The sequence below is a fragment of the Aplidium turbinatum genome, chromosome 15 (assembly GCF_918807975.1).
Source record: "Aplidium turbinatum chromosome 15, kaAplTurb1.1, whole genome shotgun sequence".
In the NCBI taxonomy this organism is placed as follows: domain Eukaryota; kingdom Metazoa; phylum Chordata; class Ascidiacea; order Aplousobranchia; family Polyclinidae; genus Aplidium; species Aplidium turbinatum.
Genome location: NC_137486.1, coordinates 20,399,481 through 20,424,319, shown reverse-complemented (window position 1 = coordinate 20,424,319; position 24,839 = coordinate 20,399,481). Strand labels below are relative to the sequence as shown.

General features: G+C 37.0%; 2 protein-coding genes across 2 annotated transcripts; one reads left to right on the top strand and one right to left on the bottom strand.

Moving 5' to 3' along the window:
* Positions 1 to 5,124: 5,124 nt before the first annotated feature.
* On the top strand, positions 5,125 to 9,296 carry LOC145784533 (uncharacterized). Its single transcript, XM_082596371.1, has 3 exons — positions 5,125 to 5,417; positions 7,267 to 7,384; positions 8,837 to 9,296. Exons 1-3 carry the CDS (start codon positions 5,213 to 5,215, stop codon positions 8,979 to 8,981), a joined length of 468 nt encoding a protein of 155 aa, XP_082452497.1. The 5' UTR covers positions 5,125 to 5,212; the 3' UTR covers positions 8,982 to 9,296.
* Positions 9,297 to 13,955: 4,659 nt separating this feature from the next.
* On the bottom strand, positions 13,956 to 16,887 carry LOC145784674 (uncharacterized). The gene is made up of 3 exons (XM_082596541.1): positions 16,653 to 16,887; positions 15,313 to 15,409; positions 13,956 to 14,842 (listed from the first exon to the last, which is right to left on the bottom strand). The coding sequence occupies exons 1-3, from the start codon at positions 16,861 to 16,863 to the stop codon at positions 14,698 to 14,700; spliced, it is 453 nt and encodes a 150-aa protein (XP_082452667.1). The 5' UTR covers positions 16,864 to 16,887; the 3' UTR covers positions 13,956 to 14,697.
* Positions 16,888 to 24,839: the final 7,952 nt, after the last annotated feature.

Below are 24,839 nucleotides of genomic sequence, written 5' to 3'. Positions count from 1 at the left end.
GATTGTGGTTGATTATTGAAGAGTTGTAGGGTTTTCTCGAAAGTCATAACAATGTGAAGGCAGTGGCATTTTCGGCATTTTTAAGAGATGATGAAAAAATGGAGATTGTTGGGTTTTTGACTGACATGATGTCACACCTCAACGACTTGAATTTAAAACTGCAAGGAGAAAAACACAGTATTTTTGATTTGATCACAGCAATTCGTGCATTTCAGAAAAAATTAGAAATTTTCAAATAACTTATGATATTCAGAGCCAACTTAACCATTTTCCGAGACTTTTGGAACAGAGCAAAGGTAAAAATGATTCTAGTATCAGATATGCCCAGTTTGTTGAAAAGCTGATTACCAACTTTGCAATGCAATTAGTTGACTTTTCTCTTGGCAAACAATTGCTGCTGTTCATTGAAAACCCATTTATAGTAACAGACATTACAGAATTCTCAGTTGAAGCGAAGGACATATGTAAATGGGTAGACGCAGCAAAAATTCAATTGGAGCTTATTGAATTCCAGGAGAACATAGCTGTGAAAAAATCATTCTGTGATAATACACCAGAGAAGTTTTGGTCAAAGGAAGGATTCCCAAATAATTTTCCTGCTCTTCGCAAATTAGTAGTGCAAATTCTCACTATGTTTGGGTCTACTTACAGCTGCAAGAGCGTTTTCAAACATGAACTTTATAAAGAATTGATTTCGTCTTCGACTCGCTCTCACCACTTTAGAATCAAGATTTAAAGAACTAGCAAGAAATAAAAAATGGCAATTCTCCTACTAGCTGTGACTAACAGAACTATAAATATATTTCGCTTATTGCTTTTGCTAATACTGCTTTACCAGATTTTGTATATACAGTAGTTATACCGTATTACATTGGTATGGCTGTAAATTATTTCATGAGAGTTCTAATGGACCTTAGCAATTTTTAAACTTTTGTAACTGGACCTTTGCTAAAAGTAGTTGAGTAGCCCTGTTTTAAATCGTCGTCGTCGTCTGAGCTTCTGGGGCCGAGGGTCTATCCTTTTACCACCCCAGATTCACGATGTTCCCGGACTACACTGGAAGGCTGCTAGAGAGCAGCCAATCTTTAGTTTCATCATCCATGACGCGCAGACCTTCCACTCCGTTAGGTGGCTTGAAGATGGTACAGTCATTGATGATGTGGTCTGCGGTCTGTTCCTCGGCACTACATTCATAGGAGGAGGAAGAAGCCATTCCCCATTGGTGCATGGTTGAGCGGAAAAGGCCGACGCCCGTACGGTGACGGCCGAGGCGCACCCATGCCTGTCTCCGTAGTGTCAGGCCGACTGGGCGTGTGTCGGCGTCGGGGATGAATGAATGGAGTCTGGTGGTGCTTGACCTCCATTCAGAATTCCATTTATGGTCCGCCCAAGTAGCCGCAGAGATGTCTTGTTCATCAGCTTCGTTGATCAGAAGCCGAGCGGCTGGCACGAATGGGTGTCTTGATTTCAGTCGGCGGGGGTGCCCGTTTGGGAAGGCAGAGATCTTGTGGTGGAGAAGATGATTAGGCTCCAGTGCCCGTCGACCGAGGGACAGAGTGGCTTCTTCGCGACGAAGCTCAGCAGGTTGGATGCCAGCGAGAATGGGGAGATTGTCCAATGGTGTGGGACGCAGGCATCCGGTCACTGTGCGCAGGGCGCTGTTTATGGCAGTGCCGATGTTGCGGCAGCGAGCACCGCGGCACCAGACAGGTGCACAGTACTCTGTTTATTGTTTTAAATAAAATACCGTAGAGTACTTGGCGAATTTCTACTCCAGAACAAAGAATGCTTTGAAATTTATGATAGGTAAAACCAACTTCATTATGGAATTCCAAACAAACAACTCCAACTGTTCCTAACAAGCATCAGACGTGAAATTTAAGCCTATGTCTTCACACGGTGCTCATTTAGAAAGCTTACAAGCTACGACTTGTACAACCAAAGTTATTTTCACTGCTTTACAGTATTGTTGGACAACGCTTGTTTAACCTTTAACATACCAAGCGGGGTCTCGTAGGGACCCCAGAGTTGAATTTTTTTATCTCCCGCCTTACCTATAGCAACAATTTTTCTCATCATCTTTGTATGTGTCATAAATTTAATCAAGTTCGGTATAGTGCAACAAAAATTAAAAAATTATTTGAAACATATGCAAAAAACAGCATAACGTTACCTGGGGTCCTGATGGGACCCCCCTTGGTATATTACGTTACAAATGCTGAATGTTAACCAGTTAACTTCACTCGAAAAATGTCCTTACATTTTGCCAGAGATTGAGAATTTGATGACAAATCAACACGTAGTCAAAGAAAAGAAAATGCTAAACTTGCAGCTTTTCGCGAAATTTGAATAGATTTATAGAAAACTGCAAAAAACTCTATAAGCCATTTGAAGAAGTAACGGTAGATGAACAATTAGTCTCTTTCCGAGGGAAATGTCCAATGAAAGAGTATATGAAGTCAAAACCAGCAAGATATGGAATTAAAGTGTGGGCAGCTGAAGACGTGAAAACCACTCGCCTGTAGAATCTTCAAGTCTATACTGGAAAACTTCCTGGGAGTGCACCTGAGAAAAATCAAGGACGTCTGGTTGTGTGTACTGTGTGACATGATGAAATCACTGTTTGCAACTAGAAGAAGTGTTACCACAGATATTTTTTTTATATCAGTGCCAATTGCAGAGTTTTTGCTCCAGAAAAATATCACTAAGACAGGAACACTGAGCAAAAAAGTCAGATATTCCTGCAGTTATGGAAGTTGCGAAGGAACGATATGTTTTATCGTCAAACTTTATCTTTTTCAGATAAACTGTCAGTTGTAAGCTATGTGCCTAAAAAAACAAGACGGTTCGTTTACTATCTTCTCAGCATCTTGATAATTCACTGTCTAATGAAGATCACAAGAAACCCAACATGATACTTGAATATAACCGCACAAAAGGCGGATTCTTGTGCCAGACGAATGTCAAGATGGCCTTTCCGACTTTTTATGAACGTGCTTGACATTGGAGCCCTGAATTCCTATATCACTTGGGTGTTCATAAACAGAGACTGGAACTGTAGAAAATCTAATCGAGGATTATATTTCTTGATGGAGTTAGGCAAAGAATTAACGAAACCTAATGTCTTGCGCAGAGCATGTAATCCATCTGGTTTTCAGCTTTACATCGTTAGAGCTATTGCAGTTATGGGAGTTTCTGTAGGTCGAAACACTGAAGCTTCAAATATATCCTCAACGTCAAGGCAGCCAGTGACGGAAGAGAGGAAGATGTTTTCAATGTCCTTGAAACAACGATAGAAAAGTTAACATTATATGCTCCAAATGCAAACGTTTCGTTTGCGAACAGCACCGAGTCACCAACCCAACTGTGACAAGTGCAAAAGAATGTGAAGACGACAGTGGATGAACTGTGCGTTTATGAATAAGATCCTTTGTCTAAGTAATTTGTAGAAACACATGTGTTATACTATATGTGATGCTAAGACTAAAATTTTAGTTTTTATAACACTTGGGGTAACAACAGGGGTTTGTTACAGTGTCATAAAAATGGCATCTGCTTTACTTACAATTTCGGCAATCTTCCTTTGTTACATTAGCTGTATAAACTGTAATCAAGGATGAAGAAAGTAGACTACAAATTGGCTTGTGCTTTGGTGTGCCGGTATACAGATTGTATGTATTGTGAGACAACGCAAAACTGGCTCAGCCAATTTGCCGTTTTTCATTTCCAAGGAAGAATGGCCTCCTTCATCCACAAACCTGAACCCCCTAGACTTTGGCATCTGGTCTTACCTGGAGAGCAGGGTTTCGACTAAATACCACCAAAGTTTGGAAGCAGTGAAGGATAATCTGAAAAATAATGAGCCAAAATACCCAAAAAGTTATTCATGACTCTTGCAGGTCCTTTTCGAAGCGTCTCCGACTTGTTATCGACGCAAATGGCCGACGCATTGAGTAAAACTTGTTTTTCCTAAATATTTATTTATTTGACAATAATATTATATGTTTATTACTCAATTTTTATCTACCATTTGTTAAATACAGTTGTTTGAAGTTATAACGTTAATTATTGATGACCCTGTATATACTGTATACTTTAAGCAATAGAAACGATGGGGTCCTTGGAGGACCCCACCTTGGTAAACGACGTTGGTGATCTAGGCTTGGTATGTTAAGGGTTAAGAAACAACTTTAAATAGATCAGCCCAGAACTCGTGAAACCTGACCTTGTTTCCACAGCTATTCCTAACGGTTGCTTAGTGATGGTGTTGTGGAGTAATTCGATTTATAAAAAGCGAGGTTCAATTCAACGTCATATTGTTCTGAAGTTGCAATCAAATTTCTAATTAAAGTAAAATATTCTGCTGGTGGAAGATAAGGTTTTAATGTGTCATGTTAGGTAACCTGGTATTTCAGAAAATGTTAGATGATATTTGAACATATATCTTATTTTCTAGTTTAGTCGCAGGTAAGGCCACAGCAATGTAATGACGTATGAAGCAATGTGATGATGACGAAGTGATGAAGTAATGCAGCCAGAAAAAGAGATCAAGTTAGAAGAAATATCAAACTTTTTTTTATCGTACATCTAATTACGCATGTTTATTAAAAAAAAAGTTGCTTTAAACAGCTATAGACATAATACAAGCTCATTTAATTCCATGGCAATGGCCTTCGAAAGCATGTTTCAGCTGCGTTTGTTGTATTAATAATTGAAACTGAAATAAAATTGGATAACATATCTTAATTGAAACTGGGATGTAGGAGTAAAACGTATTAGTTCAATTTCATACAAAATGTAAAGTTTCAAAAACAAAATAACTTGTCCACCATATGAAGCTTTAAAACCGACATGGTGGCAATATTTGATGTTTCCTTGAAAACCTTCATAGTCTTTTTAATAGATCCTCAAAAAGTTCTTACATAAAATTAGGCTATACATAAAACAGAAATAAGTTAAAAACAGGCTATTAAAGTTCTTGGAGAAAAGTGGCTATCTTTGCTTTAATTTGTTTTGCTTTTCTTTTGCTTGGCATTGAGCAATTTTTTTGTATTGTTAATAATATTTATTGTGCAATAAATGTGGAATATATAAACGCAGCATAGTTGCTAGGAACTTAATTGCAACTATAAATGATTATGTGTTTTAGATAACTAGAAGTTTATTAATTGTACGTTTAATTACTTCTGCTTTACAACACCTCAGCTCAATCATGAATTCGATGATTGTTCTTCTCCCTGTAGCTTTACTCATCTTTATGCCAACCATGTCTTATGGTTTGGAGTGTGAGTTCGGATATATCGTTACCATTAGTGGGGTGCAGGTCAATAACACCATCATGAATCAGACATGCGCTGATAACACTACTTACAGCTGTGTAAGGTTTGATGCCACCGGTACTATACTTGGCGCACCCGGTGAGTTAATGAGGCATAATTTGTTATTATCATTAAACATATAATCGTTTTAATCATGTTATTGTATCTAATTTATTTACAGTTGATGATGTCATTCAAAAGTTTAATAACAGGTTCTCTTACCACCAACAAGCTTGCCATACTGACCCGATATGCAAACTAGGGTCACGTGAGATTTGACATACTCTTGTTTACAGTAATTGGTTCGTGAAGGTCTTTACATAGTTTTTTCTTGCCCATGATGTGCTAGCTACCTATAAAACGCAAATGCGCAGACAATGTATATAGAAATACATACGAAGTTTTTACAGTAGTGAAGTTTTAAACTTTTTAATTGATAAAATCAAACAAAAAAGTCTAACCATCCAGTTCCAACATCTGGAAACTGCGACGCGTATTAGGCTACATTAGAGATTGTAGATCATAGGGATGCGAAGCTACATCCGCTTTTGGCTTATCCGCAACACTAGAAGGGTTACGTTTTTTTGTAATTTACAACATAATGTACTTTTTATGGGTTATATAAAAAAAGTAAAGTTGGTTTTAAAGTAATTTAAGGGTTTTAGTTGAAAGCAAGCCAGCAGCAAAGCGTAAAAAAATGTTAAATTGGCATTTGACCCTTCTAATGTTGGCGGAACAACGGAGTTGCCCGTCCTATTTTTTTACAGCAGGCAGAATAACTACTATAAAACATTGATGGCAGCATTTCGATATTTTGTTTGTTTGTCGTATCCAGGCTTACACCCGGTGGTTGAAGATTTAGATTAAGTGAACGGGAAGGCAAGGAAGCCAATCTTCGTGCTCACCTTCAGGCATGCCTTTAAGTGTCTTGCCAAAGACAAAGCGCTTCGATATTGAACAAAAAGAAAGCTATATATTTATTTACACTGTTGGCTGGACCTAGAACTCAAAGTAAGGATGCCTCCCACTTACATGGGTAGACAACCTCGCTTTGGGTTGCGATCAATAAGTTACAATCTGCTGGCCTAGAGATTAGCTCAATTAAAAACCTTGAGTGGTTGTTTTGGTTTCTTTGTCATGCTGTGCTAGTTGTCAATATAAAATACAATTTTATGTCTTGCGTTATTTCCGTATTTTTTACTACTCAAATGTGAATGCCATCAAGTACTTGATCAACCAAAGTTGTTGGGAGAAGCTTAGTAACCTTCTAATACAAAGAGTTGAAAAACAGTTGATGTTGAAAATCCAAAGTTCGAGCAAGCCTTACCACAAGATGTCGAGCTATAAAGATTTTTCTGCACAAACACACCAGCTTTAAATTTTATACGGTGCAATTGACGATCTAAGCTGAAGAACTATTTAAGTCAAAAAATACAACTTTTGAAATGAAGCAAGTTAAACTTTTTAAATTTTTTTTTCTTATTTCTATGCAAACACCAGCGTTTGTTGTAACGAAACTAAACCGCTTTTTCAAATAAAATTTAACGCAAGGACACGCATTGATCATCATGCAACGCAGTTTGGTGACAGCTAAATTTCCACAAATTTGACTTAAGTAGTTCTACAGCAAATGTCTTCATTTGAGAAAGCATGTAAAGGCATTTTAATACTGGAAATGATTGATCGGTGAACAGTAAGTTAGCGCTTGGTTACTAAAACAAACACTAAAACAGACACTAAAACTAACATTTGTACATTGATTTAACGTCTGTAGACGTTGACATCTGCATACGTTAAATTAATGTAAAAAATAGTTGATTTTCTCTCTGGGTAGCATATTAATTGTCCCTTTGTTGACTGGTGTCTAGTTAAGTTAGCAACCATTGTTACCAGTGCTTCAGCTTGGGTTGATAATTTTATCGCCGTGTCAACAAACATTTTGTTGTAGCAACACTCACTGGAGGTCTATGCCAACTTACAAGCCAGTGCCCTATCTTGCAATGCACCACCATCGTAAATTCAGCCATCGCACAAAACCCTGTCGTTGCCAATCAAGTAGGAGTGAGGTAAGAAAAAGTCTAAATAATGTTTGTTTTTTTCGTATCTAATCGTATGTCTGGTTTCAGCGCTAATTAAGAGCTTAAGTCCAGTAGCCTAATTTGCAAGCATTTCGTCCCTTTTTGGAACATAAACAAGGCGTTAAACTTAATGGTAAGACCTAAGTTATTTTAAATACTTTTTATTGCGGAAACATTCTGTAAGCAACATTGTTGCTTAATCTTCGCCAAAAAGCTTCCGCCTCCAAAGAAAAACAGCTTTCGAGTTTAAAGTTGCCGCCTTGTATATTATATGTAGTTTTGGCTGGTATGCGTATACTACCTAGTTTGTCAAAACGCTTGATGAAGACGAAAATCATTGAAAAATAATTTTTGTTGGAAAGACATTCCTGTTTGAAAAAACTCGACCCGGAACCGATAGCCAGCGAACTGACTGGACAGTCATTTGCGCGCCAATTATCAGTCGTCGATTGAGGGCTTTTTATTGTTGCTATCTCACTCAAAATTTTATAGTTTTACAACAAAATAAAGTTTGACCACAGCTATGCCCACAGCTATGCCCACAGCTATGCCCACAGCTATGCCCACAGCAGTTAGTCTGCAGCCAGAACAATTAACATTAAAAAATTTATTAAAGTCAAGCCCAGAAATTAGCAGCCGTGATTGACATACGGTATCAAAACTTGAAAAAAAAACACAAACTGAAATGGAACCTCATAAGACCGCAAACTCGAATTAGTCGCCCGTCCGCCCCGTTAATTCAATGGTTACGCGCCCGGCTCAAGATCAAGCGGCACTGGTTCGACACTCGGGGTGTGCGCTTGAACAACGCATTTCAGGACCACTCTCCATTCAGCGGCACCAAGTGAATGGAATAATTCCCTGACAACAACACTTCAACAATCGGAAAACTTCGCTCTGCCAATTTCGATAACCGGATCGTCAAAAGTCTCTGCATGGATGCGAAACTACCAGGAATAACCAATCAAGGTTTTGTCAGTCCGAGGATAAAGATTCAAAACCAACCAACCAACCAATTAGCCTACACCTCAGTGATATGCTGATGAGTAAAATGTCCATATTTTCGCTTCGTTATGTTTGGCAGCTGCTTTGTTATTGTTATGTAGAAAATGTTAACCTGGTCTTTCCCAACCTCTTGCGGGTAGGCTATATGAGGTGTCTTAAAGTGGTACACAAATGGATTGATTTCAAGAAAATGCGCAACAATTTAAACAATAAAAATTGATAAAATGCTTATGAGTGATTTTGCATTTTTTTACTTTGAATTAAGCATGCCTTATTAAAAGCTTAAAAATTTAAAAAGATTTCAAGCAAGATTTCATTAAACAGTAGTCTCCCATACAACAAAATTCATCATTTTTACATTTTTACATTACATCATTTCGAATGTGTGCTTTTCAGTAAATAATCTAAAGCAAATTGAATTGCCTTTACTTTCAGTGCATGCGGAATTTCCTGTTGCACCACTGACCTTTGCAACCAACAAGCGACCACCCAGCTGCCTGTTGGAGGAGGCCACCGAGTGATGATGAACCTGGCCGTCCTTTTGGGGCTGGTCTTTTCAGCGATAGCTGTGGGACTGTAAGCGGAAGAGCTCATGTGACCTTCTTTTGAAACTGGCTAATGAGAAAACTAAACCAAATACATAGATGTAAATAGTAGCCAAAGTTTTCTATGTTATTGCGATTTAATCAAGTATAACCCATGTTGATGCGCAATCTGCTGCAAGCGGAGATAGCGAATGATTATTGTAGTGTTTGATATAATTTAGTATACCAGTTTATTTTGAATACAAACAGCATTTATTTTGGATCCAAGCGTATTTATATATTTTAAGAGTGTCACTGTATCATGTACATAATTTCATCGTTTCTGAATTAAAACATAAGATGTAAAAGTTGGTTTGTTTGGTAATAATTCATCCATAACTAGTCTACCTGATGCAGGGCCCACAAGAGGGGGGGACAACCGGTGCATTGCATCGGGGCCCGGTGAGTTCAAGGAGGCCCGACAAAATGTCTAAATTCACGCGATAAAAAGATTGATTTCAACGATTTTGCATAAAATATTGTTTATATATTAGTTCCGTATGTCGAATGGGGCCCCTTTATGGGTAGCCTAGGCTATGCCCTTTTTTTAAATTACAGAATTTTCAATTTTTGTGACTGCTGCTATTAGGCCTATCAATTGTTGACGTAGTTTGCGTAGAATCGCAACGTCACACCCAAGGCCGAGGTTAATTACAGCAGTACTGAAAAAGTCGCAAAATTTGCAATTAGTTTTATACTTTTTATTTATAATAAATAAATAAAAATAATCTTTGAACTGCATCATTTTTTACCAAATTTTTGTCTGAATCATGTGGGAGTTTTTATACGTGTTACTAAGTACTCTTAACTTTCACTGTATTATGTTAAAGTTTATTGCACCATTTATCCACCTGGCAACGTTGATACTGTTGTCTGCTATCAAAAAAGTTCAGAGGATTGCGGTCAGACAAACCGCTTCATACTCAGACCCTAAACAAGTCTTGGTCTGGTTGATTTGCTGCAATAAACCACTTTACATGACTAAAATCGGCTGGATTCTAAATTTTTTAACACCGCCATTCTAGACTTTTGAAACATCTAAAACTGGATCAAAGAAAGAAAACATTTCTTTAAAATTCACACATGGAAATTGTGAACAAAGTTAAATCATATTTATTATACGTCAACATAAAGTAGTACACGGAAGATGACTTCTTTATTATGACCAACACAAAAAACTTTTTCAAATTTGAGATGGCAACACTAACCAGATCAGATGGAGACTTTAAACCGTCTTTTGTTGGACACATATCACATTAACAGTGGCTTAATGGTAGTAGTTGACACTAATTACTTTGTACAGCACGAGTTCTAAAAAAATGCCTCTTATCTAGTAAGTAAACTTCAATTTTAAAGTGATCTTGATCTTATTGTTCTTCAAGATCAAGATCACAGAAAAAAAAGTGATCTTAGATCAAGATCAAGATCACCAAAAAAAAAGTGATCTTCAAGATCAAGATCACGCCCATCTCTGTGCATGCTTCAATGTTGTGCTGCTATTGTCGCCTTGCAATTGATGCCATATCATAAAAGCATTGACAGCAGTGACATCGATTATATTGTAAAATAGAGCTATCGGCCATCTTCTCGTCATTCTTTTGGAACTGTATTTCCTAAAAATTCTGCCAATAGTGTCGACTACTCTTTTAGTGCTGTTGTGATACAACATTACTTCGAATGCGGCAGGCTTGGGGTCCGTTGGACCCCACGGTACAAGATGCTATTATTTATTTCTATGCTACCAAATTTTGTTTGAGATCAATAATTATTATATTGTCCTAAAGATCAAGCAAAGCTGTGAAAAGTCAAGGTATATCAATATCGCACCTGCTATATGTCCTGAGAAATCGCAGAGCGAAATTTGTTTTGGGGTCCATTGGACCCCACGGTAGACAGAGGGTTAAACGATAACAATTTTAATAATACCTTAATTCAGTGGTTCTCAACCTTTTTGTTTAGGCAAACCCTTTTGGTACCCTCGAAGCGGTCGCAGACCCCTAACAATAATTTATCTAAAATTTTATTCTGTTAGGGGTCTGCGACCGCTTCGAGGGTACCAAAAGGGTTTGCCTAAACAAAAAGGTTGAGAACCACTGAATTAAGGTATTATTAAAATTGTTATCGTTTAACCCTCTGTCTACCGTGGGGTCCAATGGACCCCAAAACAAATTTCGCTCTGCGATTTCTCAGGACATATAGCAGGTGCGATATTGATATACCTTGACTTTTCACAGCTTTGCTTGATCTTTAGGACAATATAATAATTATTGATCTCAAACAAAATTTGGTAGCATAGAAATAAATAATAGCATCTTGTACCGTGGGGTCCAACGGACCCCAAGCCTGCCGCATTCGAAGTAATGTTGTATCACAACAGCACTAAAAGAGTAGTCGACACTATTGGCAGAATTTTTAGGAAATACAGTTCCAAAAGAATGACGAGAAGATGGCCGATAGCTCTATTTTACAATATAATCGATGTCACTGCTGTCAATGCTTTTATGATATGGCATCAATTGCAAGGCGACAATAGCAGCACAACATTGAAGCATGCACAGAGATGGGCGTGATCTTGATCTTGAAGATCACTTTTTTTTTGGTGATCTTGATCTTGATCTAAGATCACTTTTTTTTCTGTGATCTTGATCTTGAAGAACAATAAGATCAAGATCACTTTAAAATTGAAGTTTACTTACTAGATAAGAGGCATTTTTTTAGAACTCGTGCTGTACAAAGTAATTAGTGTCAACTACTACCATTAAGCCACTGTTAATGTGATATGTGTCCAACAAAAGACGGTTTAAAGTCTCCATCTGATCTGGTTAGTGTTGCCATCTCAAATTTGAAAAAGTTTTTTGTGTTGGTCATAATAAAGAAGTCATCTTCCGTGTACTACTTTATGTTGACGTATAATAAATATGATTTAACTTTGTTCACAATTTCCATGTGTGAATTTTAAAGAAATGTTTTCTTTCTTTGATCCAGTTTTAGATGTTTCAAAAGTCTAGAATGGCGGTGTTAAAAAATTTAGAATCCAGCCGATTTTAGTCATGTAAAGTGGTTTATTGCAGCAAATCAACCAGACCAAGACTTGTTTAGGGTCTGAGTATGAAGCGGTTTGTCTGACCGCAATCCTCTGAACTTTTTTGATAGCAGACAACAGTATCAACGTTGCCAGGTGGATAAATGGTGCAATAAACTTTAACATAATACAGTGAAAGTTAAGAGTACTTAGTAACACGTATAAAAACTCCCACATGATTCAGACAAAAATTTGGTAAAAAATGATGCAGTTCAAAGATTATTTTTATTTATTTATTATAAATAAAAAGTATAAAACTAATTGCAAATTTTGCGACTTTTTCAGTACTGCTGTAATTAACCTCGGCCTTGGGTGTGACGTTGCGATTCTACGCAAACTACGTCAACAATTGATAGGCCTAATAGCAGCAGTCACTAACTTAGTACAATTTTTAGGCCAGCGATCGAGTAGTTAAAAGTAAAAGTTAGCAATACCAATTATATACCTTTACCCAGGTTGCTTATAGTAATTATTTTTTGCAACATCATTGATTAAAAACTTCATTTTTTTCAAGTACACAAAAAGTGATCTTGAAAGTGATCTTGATATTCAAGATCACGATCTTGATCTTGTTCTTCAAGATCACATAGTTTGGTGATCTTGATCTTGATCTTCAAGATCACCTATTTTTGGTGATCTTGATCTTGATCTTCAAGATCACCAATACTGGTGATCTTGCCCATCTCTGAGCATGCATGTATGAAAGAGAAGAAAATTTTAGATCCAACTAGGAAAAGAGCTTGCTGGATTACCAGCTTCGACTTCAATATCAACAAGACATCTAAATCCGCAACAAAATAAAAGAAACAGTTGTTGAAGATCAGGCGCCAAAATCAAAGAAGGCTAGATGTTATTTTTGGGAAAGACACAAAGCCAAAAATGCAGACAATTCTGTACTACTTGCAAACTCAACGTTTGCCAAGAACATTCGCAATTCATTTACAATGAATGCGATAATATATAAACTCACAATATTTCTTGGGACCTAATATGTAGGCCTAATATGCATTTTTTAGCCAAATCTCTCAAGAGTTTGACCATTGCTCAAGAATAGACCAATTCCATATCATTTTGGATTGTGCATGGGCTATATTGTATGACTTGTTTGTTAAATTTCGAGTATTTTTGGTTTTTCTACAGTGTTTATAAGTTATGATTTTTGAAGTCTGTTACGTCCTTTCCTATTGAGCTTTAATTTCATCATCGGAGCAGATTTTTTTTGTCCAAAACAAGTGCTTAGATATTTGGGGTCCAAAGGACCCCAACGGTAAAACTTGTATATATTTTTTTCGATAGACAGAGGGTTAAAAATTTAAGAGATTATTGCAATTAAAACAGTAATTTTAACGCAGCTCGTTGGCTTTTAACGTTACGTTAGCTCTGTGGTTACGCGCCCGGCTCAAGATCACGCTCCGCTGGCTCCACTCTCGGGGTGTGCGCTTGAGCAAGCATTTCAGGATTGCTCTCCATTCAGCGGCACCTAATAAATGGAATAATTCTCCGGCAACAACACTTCAACAATCGGAAAACTTCACTCTGTAAATCTCGGTAACCGGCCCTGCATCAAAAGCCTCTACAAGTATGCGAAACTACCAGGAATAACCTATCAAGGCTTTGTCAGTTCGGGGATAAAGATTCAAAACCAACCAAACTAACCAACACCTCCCACAAAAACAATCCATGATGGCGACTATTCTCGATGATACCATATTTACGGAAAGCACCCTACGTTACGTCAGAGATACATCATCATCCATTCCAAAATCCAGAGATACTTTTAGGTTAAAAAAAAGACACATTAACACCCCAATTTCAGACCCTTACAGTGAATTTGCAGGTCGGACTTAAAAGATTGCATCAAAAACTGATGTGACACTAGAAGACTTCATCGAAGCAACAGGAATCTTTTTATTATATCACAAAAGTGGTTTGTTTAGTGAAAGAAATGTGGTCTCTTTTGAAGACGAGTAGGGAATTAATCACCCTAGGTCAGGCTATTTTCTTTGGATATGTAAATTACAAAAAATAATAATTAAATTTTGTTTATCAATGTATTTCAATTTCAAAAGTTTCTCATAGAGCACAACAAAGGGAGTCCTTGCAAACCGAAAAAACTATTATAGAGTTTTCATATTAAAAAAAAAAGAAGTAAAAGCCCCCCTTGCCCAAACAAAGATTGGCTTCTTTGCCTTTGCTTTCACTTCATCTGAATTTTCAACTCTTTGGTCAAGAATGGATAAGGCAAAAATGAAACTCAGTAAAAATCAATAATTTTAACACGAAATTTAATTAATGTTTTAATTAGTTGACACATCATTGTTTCAAAAGTATGGAGAAGCAACGCACGAGTTCGTATTCACACAGCAAACACATCAAAGAATTCCACCTCGAAATCTATAGTCAGAGCGCTGTGACAACAAATGTAGGACAATGAGAACAATGCCATCGGTTCCGCAAGAACGATATTTCTCTCGTTGCTTTCATCATCATGTTCAAACAACTGGTTAGTTTGCTATTTGAACCAAAACGTTTAAAATTTGAATTAAATGTTCAAGATCTTCACAATTATTAAAGCAAGTGTTTTACAGTATTTACAGATGTTGAAATATTGCGGCACTGTGTCAGTGCACTCAATAAACAACCACCATAGCTACAAGCATGAGTAATGGGATTAACATCTTGTTGGATGAAACGATGCCAGCACTTCCACCTGCGCCTGTAGTCAGTACCACATTGTTGCAATTATCAGTGTCGCAACATCCCAGCGAGCATGTACTGCAACATACAACATAAAATGTTAAAATATTTCATAGCATCAGTTGTTAATATTGGGTAGCTGTGGACAAGGAGGGACATCTGCTCTCAGGCGTCGTACCAAGAAGGCCAAACGTGTTATCGTGCAAGATAACTGGAAACCGTAACTACACCACTGGTTACTTACTACAAATCTCCTTTTCAAAAAACTTTGTCAAACTTGATATAAAGACTTAGAAAAAGAATGCAACTTTACAGCGATGCATTCCTATACAGAAATGCTATTGGCACACATCCACAAGAAGTATATAGATTTGAAGTTCCTTGTGATAAGGCGAACTTCATGTATCATATTCGTAGCAGGCAAATACTTGTTAATTCTTCATAAGTCGGTTTTATAATTTACATGGTATTGTGCAGTGAACAAATATAGCCTTTAAAAACTGAATAAAAAGCAAGTAAATTGTCATTAAATTGGTTGATGTTGTTACCTGTTATCAAGTATACCAGATAAGGCACTTTCCGCAGCGGCACATGTGCTTAGAGCGCAAGCAGATGTCACTTGACACTGAGCAACAGTCACAGAAACTATAAACAAGATGCACATAATTTAAATTGAATAATGTTGAATACTCAATTGAATTATTGAAAAGAATTGAATATTCTATTTGAATAAGGATCTTCTGATGATCCCCCTTTCAGGGTGAAACAAGCTGTCAAAGGTTTAGAGATTAATAACTATATTTGATTTAATTCTCTCTGCTTGGCTTTTTGCATGGCATTGAACACTTTTTGTAGAATGAATAGTAGGCTATTTATTGTTTAATTTGAATTGATAGGCCTACAACTTCAATTGATGGATTTTATCATGTCACTGAAATCAACAAATACAATAAATGCACAGAGAGCTTTTGTTATATCAAACATCATGATTTTGTGTTTCTCGGCAGCCGATTTGTAGCAAGAATTGACAGCGATAGACACGTGTAACATATCGTTAATTGGATAGTCTGAATGGCTAGCGTGGAAGCTACACCGTTATGGTTAGCGAATCGCAATTGCTCGCTGTAGCCTACTAGTGAGTGCTCAGCCTTGTGCTGATAATCGGGAAGAAGGTCCCTTTCTTCATCATGATTTTGTTTTGGTGATTACTTTTTATGGAAGCATGGTGCTACAATGACAGCTTATGTCTTACTGAAGTCAAACTGACCACGTAACGGCTATAAGAGTATAGCCTGATTTGTGACTCGTGGCGTATGTTAAACAATTACCAAGTCAGCCCACCCTTCAATTTCTCTGAGCAACTCATTATAAAAATATGATAATTTTATTAAATATATTAATGTGCTAGGTAAAACTTTTTATTTTCTTAAAGTCAATGCATTCTTGAACTATCTTGAAACTTCTCAGCAACTCCTAAAAGAAAGTGCGCCCGTTGGGGAACGACTGCACCAATAAAGTAAGAGTCAAAGATTTGTACCTTTAAAATAACCACTTTAGTGCTAAAGCTATTCTTTAAATAAAAATAAAGTAATTGAAAGTCCGCCCCGATAGCTCAGTGGTTACGCGCCCGGCTCGGCGCTGGTTCGACTATCGGGGTGTGCGCTTGAGCAACGCATTTCAAGACTGCTCTCCATTCAGTGGCACCTAGTGAATGGAATAATTTCCCGGCAACAAAACTCAATTGGAAAACTTCACTCTGCCAATCTCGGTAACTGGCCCTGCGTCAAAAGCCTCTACAAGTATGCAAAACTACCAGGAATAACCTATCAAGGCTTTATCAATCCGAGGATAAAGATTCAAAAACCAACCAAACCAAACCCAAACTTACTTGGTGAGCCGAGTGTTGTAGCAGACACATCAGCCCTATAACACTTGTAATCCCCAGCTGGACATTCTGTATCTGTAAGAGAACCAGTTGTGCTTGTTGTTCCGACAATAGTGCTGGTGGATATTGTGCCTACTTGGCATCTGAGGGAGATTGACAGCGGTGGTAAGCAGGCGAGTAAGGCCATAGATAACATTGTTTTCAATAAAGCCATTTTGTAAGTTGTAAATCAATAGAATTTCTCTAAAATAATTAAACACAAAGATCAATAACTTGCAACCAAAAACCAACAACTTTCTATCAATAATTTTCAAATCAACTTTTTTTTATGAATAAAAAAAATGTTTTAGGGTAAATTTACGTCTTTGAGTTTGAAATCGAAGTCGTTTTTCCGTATTAAATTTGGTTGTATTTTTTTACTGAAAAAACAAACTTGATGCGGAAACGGACTTCCTTTTTGGATCCTTCATCTTTGATGTTGTGTTTTTTAACTCATTCAAAAAGAGCCATACAAAGGTTTTCTACTTGTATTCAAAAGCGCAAAGGAAATATATTGTGAAACAAAATGAGAAGCTCTGATTAACAAAAACGCAAAAGAGAAGACCTAAGGGGGACGAAAGCAAGGTGCGTTGCTTTAACAAAAACAAACCAAAATACACGCAACACTTGAAAATCCCAAAAACCTTTCTTAACTTTGTTGCACCAAAGTTGTGTTGAGCGGTAATATCATTAAAACTAAAAGTAGCAATACAATCAGCAATACAAAAATTTTATTTTGAAACATGAAAAGAAATCTCACTCGTTCATGCATGATGACCCGATGAACATTGAACAGTTGCCTAATTGTACTTATAAAAGCGTGAGGCTGTTAAATACTTCATCTTGTTCATCTTGTAACAAATGTTTAATTGTTAATGATATTTTTCGAATCTACAGTGCAGTAGGCTACTATATACACTGTCTTGATCTGACTAAAAGAATACTGTAGCCTACATAGGTCTGCTATTTCATCAACTAAGTTAGCCTATTTATTGTTGATAGATTTGAAGGCCTATGTAGGCTACAGTATTATACTCATCAATTAGAAATCATTAATACTTTCTAATGTAGTTTGTCTTAAAAAATTTAAGTAAGGAACACAGTTCAAGAATATGTGTGACTTTTAAACACAAAATTATCTGAGAACTATTGGCTTACAACAAGCTTTCATTTAGAGATTACTGAACAGATTTCTCATATTCTAGAATCTAGGTGTACTACAATTGCATTCTTGTTCTTGGAGGCGAAGAAACTAATTTTATGCAAGACGCGTTTTTTCTTGAATAAAATTGTTCTTAAGTCAACGAAATTACGGATGCTCTTGCCTAATATTGATAGTTCTATTGACGTAGAAGAAAGTAGAAACCATTTTTTTTATGAAAGAACTTTCTTTGTTATGAAGCTTGCACTGTTTGATTTCTATTGAATTGTCTTGTTTGCAGTTACCGAGTCCTCATCGAACTAAAAGTATTCTCTGTGTAAGATATTTTCTCTAAGTTCTTTGAAATTCACGTGTTTACGAGTGGCGATATATTGATAAATGCCCTTTTTTGCAGTATAGAAGATTTCTCCTGACAATTCATCAACTGCAATTGATTAACTGGAAAGTTTCTTGGTTTGAAACAACATAGAAAAACACTTTGTTTTGGGAAATATTTTGGTGATATACGCCCTTGTAAAACATGGCGGTTTCAAGCTTTTGTGACGTAACAATTTACTAAAATCATAGCCCCCTGGGATTTGGTTTATTGCGCACAGAAATAAAATTCCATGATTTCATCGAAAAATATTGTTTTCGATTCGTTGTTTTTCTTATTGTAACTTGCGAATTTCAAAACACCTAAAAAATTATCTGAAATAAGCGCACTTGTGCCTGAAATATTATCAGACAGCCTGTAGCCAAATGTGGGCAAGAGTTCTGTTCCTCTGTGAACTTGTTTTGTGACAGCGTTTTGTCAGCCAGTTCAGACTTATTTAGTAAGGCGAGATTTGTAGAATTTAGATAAGCAGCTTTAAAGAGATTGCTTCATGTGAACTGTAACCGCATTGGAATCCTATGTAAAGAATTTCAGACTGTAGCTGTTGTGGAAATTCCACAGGCTTACTTGATAAAAATTGAAAACCACTTCTCTTCTCATCACACTCCTGTTCTGGTCACTCAGAATTGAGGTTTGAGAGATTGTTGGCAAGAACGTCAAGTCTCATTGCAATTTTACTCCAATTCAATAAACCATTTACACCTACAGTATATTCGACAACGGTCGGATTGCCTTTGCCGTCGAACCTAGTGATATAGGATAATATCACACTCTGATTGATGGATCTTAGATCAAATCGTACAGTAAGCCTACTGTTTTCTATTTTATTTTCAAAATTACTTAATATGATTAAGCTTACGACCCGATTTATTTGGAACAGTCCTGTTTTTCCAGCCTTGTTCTACTGTCCCGTTTGATCAACCATCGTCCTCTTCCTGCCAGCGTACGCCAAGAACATCACAAACCACGATTGTGGCGTCATGTAACCATCAATGGAGTAGAAGGTTTGTTTAGTGGCCTCACTATGTCGCCCAAATGGAAGAAGCAAAAGGATGGATCCTCAGAGCCAAAGGCTTAAACGAAGACAAAGTATTTTGCCGCAGAATTGCATTGATTTATTTTTGCTACTAGCTTAAACATTGCAATAGTTACCATTTCTTAATTACGCTCTGAAACTGAGGACTAGGGTGCATCCGAGTTTTTATGATTTTGTTAATTTGAACACTATTTACCTACATTACAATAACTTTTTCAACATAATAGATTTTTCAGTAAAACATATTTTTTCAGCAGCATAATTTCAAAGTTTTTAGACAAGGTTTTGAACAAGAATTCCATTGAACATTCATAACTCTAGTCTAGTGGACGTATTTCACTTTCAGCTGTTATCAGACACATAAATACACAACTTCATGCATCATCACACTCTATGTTTTGGTACACAGGCGTAGCAAGGGTGCAAGGAGTGCAACCGCATCCCATAACTTTTCAATTTGTAAAAATTTGGGCAAATTTGATACAAATTCGGACAAGAACTTTCAATAATTTTTTTTTAATTGTTGAAATGTCAACTGAAATTGGGCATGATTTAAGTTGTGAAAGTTGAAAAACAAAAAGTTGTAATTTGGTGAGATTTTGTAAAAACTTGGGCAGAAAATGTTTACAACTTTTATTGAAAGTACAACCTGATCGAGATGTATGTCAATACTGGAAGTGATGGCCTAAATTCTAAACGTATAACTTACAATCTCGATATGCTCAGTAGCCTACAAGTTTGGTTTATAAGATTTCAGAAATAACTTTTTAACTGGATAAAATTTTGGAAAAATTGGCAAAAAATTTGAGCACAAAATTTTAATCTACTATTTAACTTTTTTCTTATCACCTAATAATTAAAGTAGTAGCCTGCAGTGAATGTAATTGTACAGTAGGTACTAGGTTCACACATATTCAGTGATCCATGATTTTTCGCAAAACACTATTTGGGCGCAACTGATTGTATTTGGTCAAGAATTTTTTTCGCAGTCCTAATAACCAACCTTTCCTTAGCTTTCCAAGGAACAAGATAAAACTGTATCTAACTAATTTTATCTCCAAGATTGAAAACCGTATTTGTCAAAAAGTAACAAACCATTATTTTTGTAATGTTGAACTGTATTTTGTAATTACTATGCAAATATTACGTTAAATTACGTTAATGTCGGCTGGATAGCCGAATGGTGAGAACCCTAGTTCAATGTTTAATGGAGCATCATTTCGACACCGCAAAGAAACATCTGGCTGTTTTTTGGCAAGACACTTAACGGCATGCCGTATAGGTTGCGGAGTGGTACCCTTCGACTACATGCTTAATTTCTCTCATGATTATGAACAATATGTCCCTTTTGAGAGAAATATCTACGGCCCTTTTATATACGCTAGGGCCTGCTAATCTGTTTAAGTTGAAAAAACGTTATTTTGGTAAATCCCCTACGGTCACTATTACGTGCATTAATATGTTTCATTGCAGTAGGATTAACTTTTACTTCCCTTCATCTTCATTCTGTGCTGAAGCTTCTCAAGACACAGGAATATGATTTAGGCCTACACCAGCGGATGCTGCATTAGCCTCAACTAAAACTTTAGTCTTTTTGGAGACATATTAGTTGAGGCTTATGCAGCATCCGCTGGTGGTAACCTATAATAATTCTGAGGTTTTTTTTATGCAGACTGCATTAAGGTTACAATATTTTATACCTTTTGAAGTGTTTATTATTTTTGCTTGTGTTTCAGTTCCTTCTGATGATCCTATTAAGGCGAAACAGGCTGAAGGCTTTTAGTGAACTATACAAACTATTTTTGATGTAATTCTTTCTGCTTAGCTTTTCGTTTGGCGTTGAGCACTTTTCGTGGTATTAAAAGCATTTATTGTTTAAATATAATTCACCACGTTTATCGCAGCGATTCTTGGTTATTCTGTAAACTAGTTTTTGCGAAGACACACAAGACATTGTGAAAATGTTGCGTTACTGCAAATTAGTCTCATTAGTCCACAATTCCATGATTTACACGATATACCTCATTACCCTACAACAGCGTCGGCTTTGATATGTTTCCTATCTTCAGTAAAAAATGTTTACAAGCTATGCTAGGGGATGACCACCTCCTCGACCTCAGCCAGATGGTCCTAAAATCGCACCTCCAAACGTCCCAGCGCTTAAAATCTCGAGGCCCTTTTTCCCACCATGTTGCAGCTATCTACAACTCCAATTTCCACGTTTCTGAAGTTTGGAATAGTGGATGGAAAAAAAGTTGCAAGACCAGTTCAATTCACGGTCCTTCCCAATATCAATGCTCCACCAGGAGCAAATTTAACTCCTTTCACTTAGCAAGAAGTTGGACATCTCGAACTTCTATAAACCTTTCTCCCATAAGCCTAGTACACCTGATAGAACACAGCAGACTATATATTTGGAGCACGAGCGGTGCACTGGCGTCACTTTCTCGGTTCCATGCATCACGGTGAAACGTGACATGATGTGTGGACAGTAGGTCTAGCAAGAGTCTGGAGGAACTCGATCAAACATCATCCATTTCCACTCCAGTATACACCAACGGGGGCTGCATTCTCTAAACATCGCGCAATCGCGACTTTGACGAAAAACTGTTTGTTACGTTCGATGGTCTCGTTTTCAAGGCAATAATGGAAGGCACATAGCAATACCGAGACTTGACGAAGCTTCACTGGCCTGGTTGGCAGTCACATATCTGTTCAAACAAGATCTATCTCGCACAAATTAAGAAGAGAATTGACGTCAGAGAAAAGTTGTAATGTTGATTTAAGTCAGATATCAACAACAAATGAAACGCCAATCAAACACAAACAATGAATTATTATTACGTAATAAACATCAAAAGATAAACAGTAGTTGTCGTGGAAGTCTTTGAGTTTGAAAATACATTTAATTCCCAGCCCATGTGAAGTTGTTTTCAAGACTACACATACCGGGAACCTACTGGAAAGCAACCAGCCTTTAATCTCGTCAAACAAGACCTTCTGGTCCGTTTGGTAGACATGCATTGGTAGACTACTACAACCATTGATAATGTGGCTTGTGGTTGATTTTTTATTGTCACACTCGCAGGAAGAAGATGCCATGTTCATGTGGTGCACAGTTGAGCAATGGCGTAAAAGCATTATTCCACTCCGCCACTGAATGAGGAAAGCGGAAACATTGTAATGAAAATCGATACAAGTTTTTGTTCTTTAGCATTGCAACCCAGCGATAATAAAATCAGCTTTATTTACACTTGACACGTCAGGGTGAGCTGATTAAGATTGATTGATTGTCATGCAAAATCACTACGACAGTGGTTTGATACAAATTATACGCACAAGAAATAAAAATAAAATACAAAACTAGTTAACAAAAAAACATGGATAGGAGGACAGTTCAAAGGTTACAGCGTGTTATCTTCATACTTTCCATGGATATAAGAAATCCACAAAAACAAGAACAAAAGTGGCAAAGTATAAAGATAAGTTCATTAAAAATTACTGATTGAACCAACACTCTCAAACAAAACGAATCAAAGTAAACAGCACACAAAGTATTTAACTGTGGGTACAAGAGTAGGAGCTTAATGTTTGACTACAATTCCTCCTTCTTCCTGTCACAAAGATAACTTGCAATCGTTTATTTGTTTTGATTTATTGAGTCTAAAGTGGGGATAAAAACCTGATTTTTTGTACGCACTTATAAAGTTCACAACGGTTAAACTTAAAGTGCCCCTGACAGGTTGGATCCAAGTATAGTAACTTTTTAAAGCATTTCCTAGCGCAGAATTACACTTAGCAAACTTTTTAATCTTAACCTCGTAGCTCGACTGGTTAGGGCGTAATTTAATAAAACGACTGCTCCGCAGCGCTACCACAGGCGAAACTCCATATTTCACTGCTCTGGGACGACTTTGGTGGTATTACGTCATTCTAAGTGGACGTCGTTAGCAACGGATGAAACAAACGCTTCTTAGATGTAATTGGTGGATCACAGTTTGGTCGGAGTTGGTACAAGCGGTTCGGTTGCTTTTTTCGAAGATTCATTGTTTTTTGCAGTTTAAAAAAACTGTACTGGATACGTTCCTACAAAACCTAAAATATACTTGAAGTGAAAAATGAAGAAATCGTACGAATCATCATTCATATTTAATTCATCATCACTATTCAAAAATAAATAAAAGTTCTCTCTCTCTCTCTCTCATAATGTGCCTTCAGTTGGCCATTGAAATCCTGTGTAACGGCCATCTGGATCTGGAAAATTGTTTCGGATTCGCCAAACAATGCATGACGGCATCACAATCCGATTGTTGCTTCCGAGAGCATCACCTTGTAGTATACACTCCAACATATGCCTGTAGGCATTTTTACTTGAGTGGTAGGCCTATTAACAAAATCATCTTCAGTGAAGTGAACATATACGACTAGTTTTGTATGGCCCATCCCACTTTCGAACACTTGAAGAAAACTTTGACCATTTTCTTCTCAGTACCTTATTTTGTGGGAAAAGGGGAAAAGAAAGCACACGGTCTTTGTTACTGACAATGTCATATAAACAGCAATTTGTAGGCATTGCCTCAATCATAAATTAAAGGTACTGTTTGCGAAATACTGTTGTTACACTGCAAATGGCTATAGCCAGATTAGGACAAATAAAAAAGTATGAAAATTGTAGCCCTATGAAACTGCAATTTCAATTGAATTGAGATGCTGTTTGATAAAAGTAAACTCAACCTATTTGATCGAAACCTGATAGTAATAATAAGTTCACTTTTTCATTTCGGTAATTCTTAAATTGCACATGCTTTAGACCAACAGAGCCTCACACATTCACGTTTTGCAGTAGCCGTACCATACTTTACCAAGTCATCACAGAGAAAGAATGTATCCTTCCCGCTTACTGTGACGTCACAGCGGTGTTGCCGTTTTTATTTTCGCAATTGAATGAGTGCCAGATTCGCCGATGTCAACGAAAGTTTGCAAGCATGTAACTGCATGAGTAGCCTGTTGATATTTTTTACGATTTGTTGGTCAGGGAAGTTTGTTAGCGTCATCTTTTTGGTATCTTAGGTAAATATAGCGAATTTATTTACCTGTCAGAGGCACTTTAAATCCAAAGTACACATATAGCAAAGGATTCCTAGCAACTCTCTCGCTTGTTTTACCAATAGCCTACTGATCTAAACAAAGGTAAGTGGTCTCTGCACACACAACGGCTCCCGGCAAAGGGCTGAACGACAATTAAGCATAACACCCTTAAATCGTAGGCCTGCCATGTCACGGAGAACAAAGAAGAAACAACGCAAACTAAACGTCAGCACAATCACAAATCAAAAGGGTAATGAGTGACCAGAACAAACATAAACTTATCTACGTAGCGTTTTATGATGCGTGTATGCAACAAAGATTTTCTGGAAACGCATGAATTTTGGAGGAGTATAGGATGATTATTTGTGAAAACAGTGAAACAAAAAAATTCTTTGAATTGACCCTTTGCTGCTAATTTGCAACAAGTTGTGCTGCTATATATTCTATGTTGGTTGTACTACACTTTTCCAAAATACAAGTCTGCAAGTT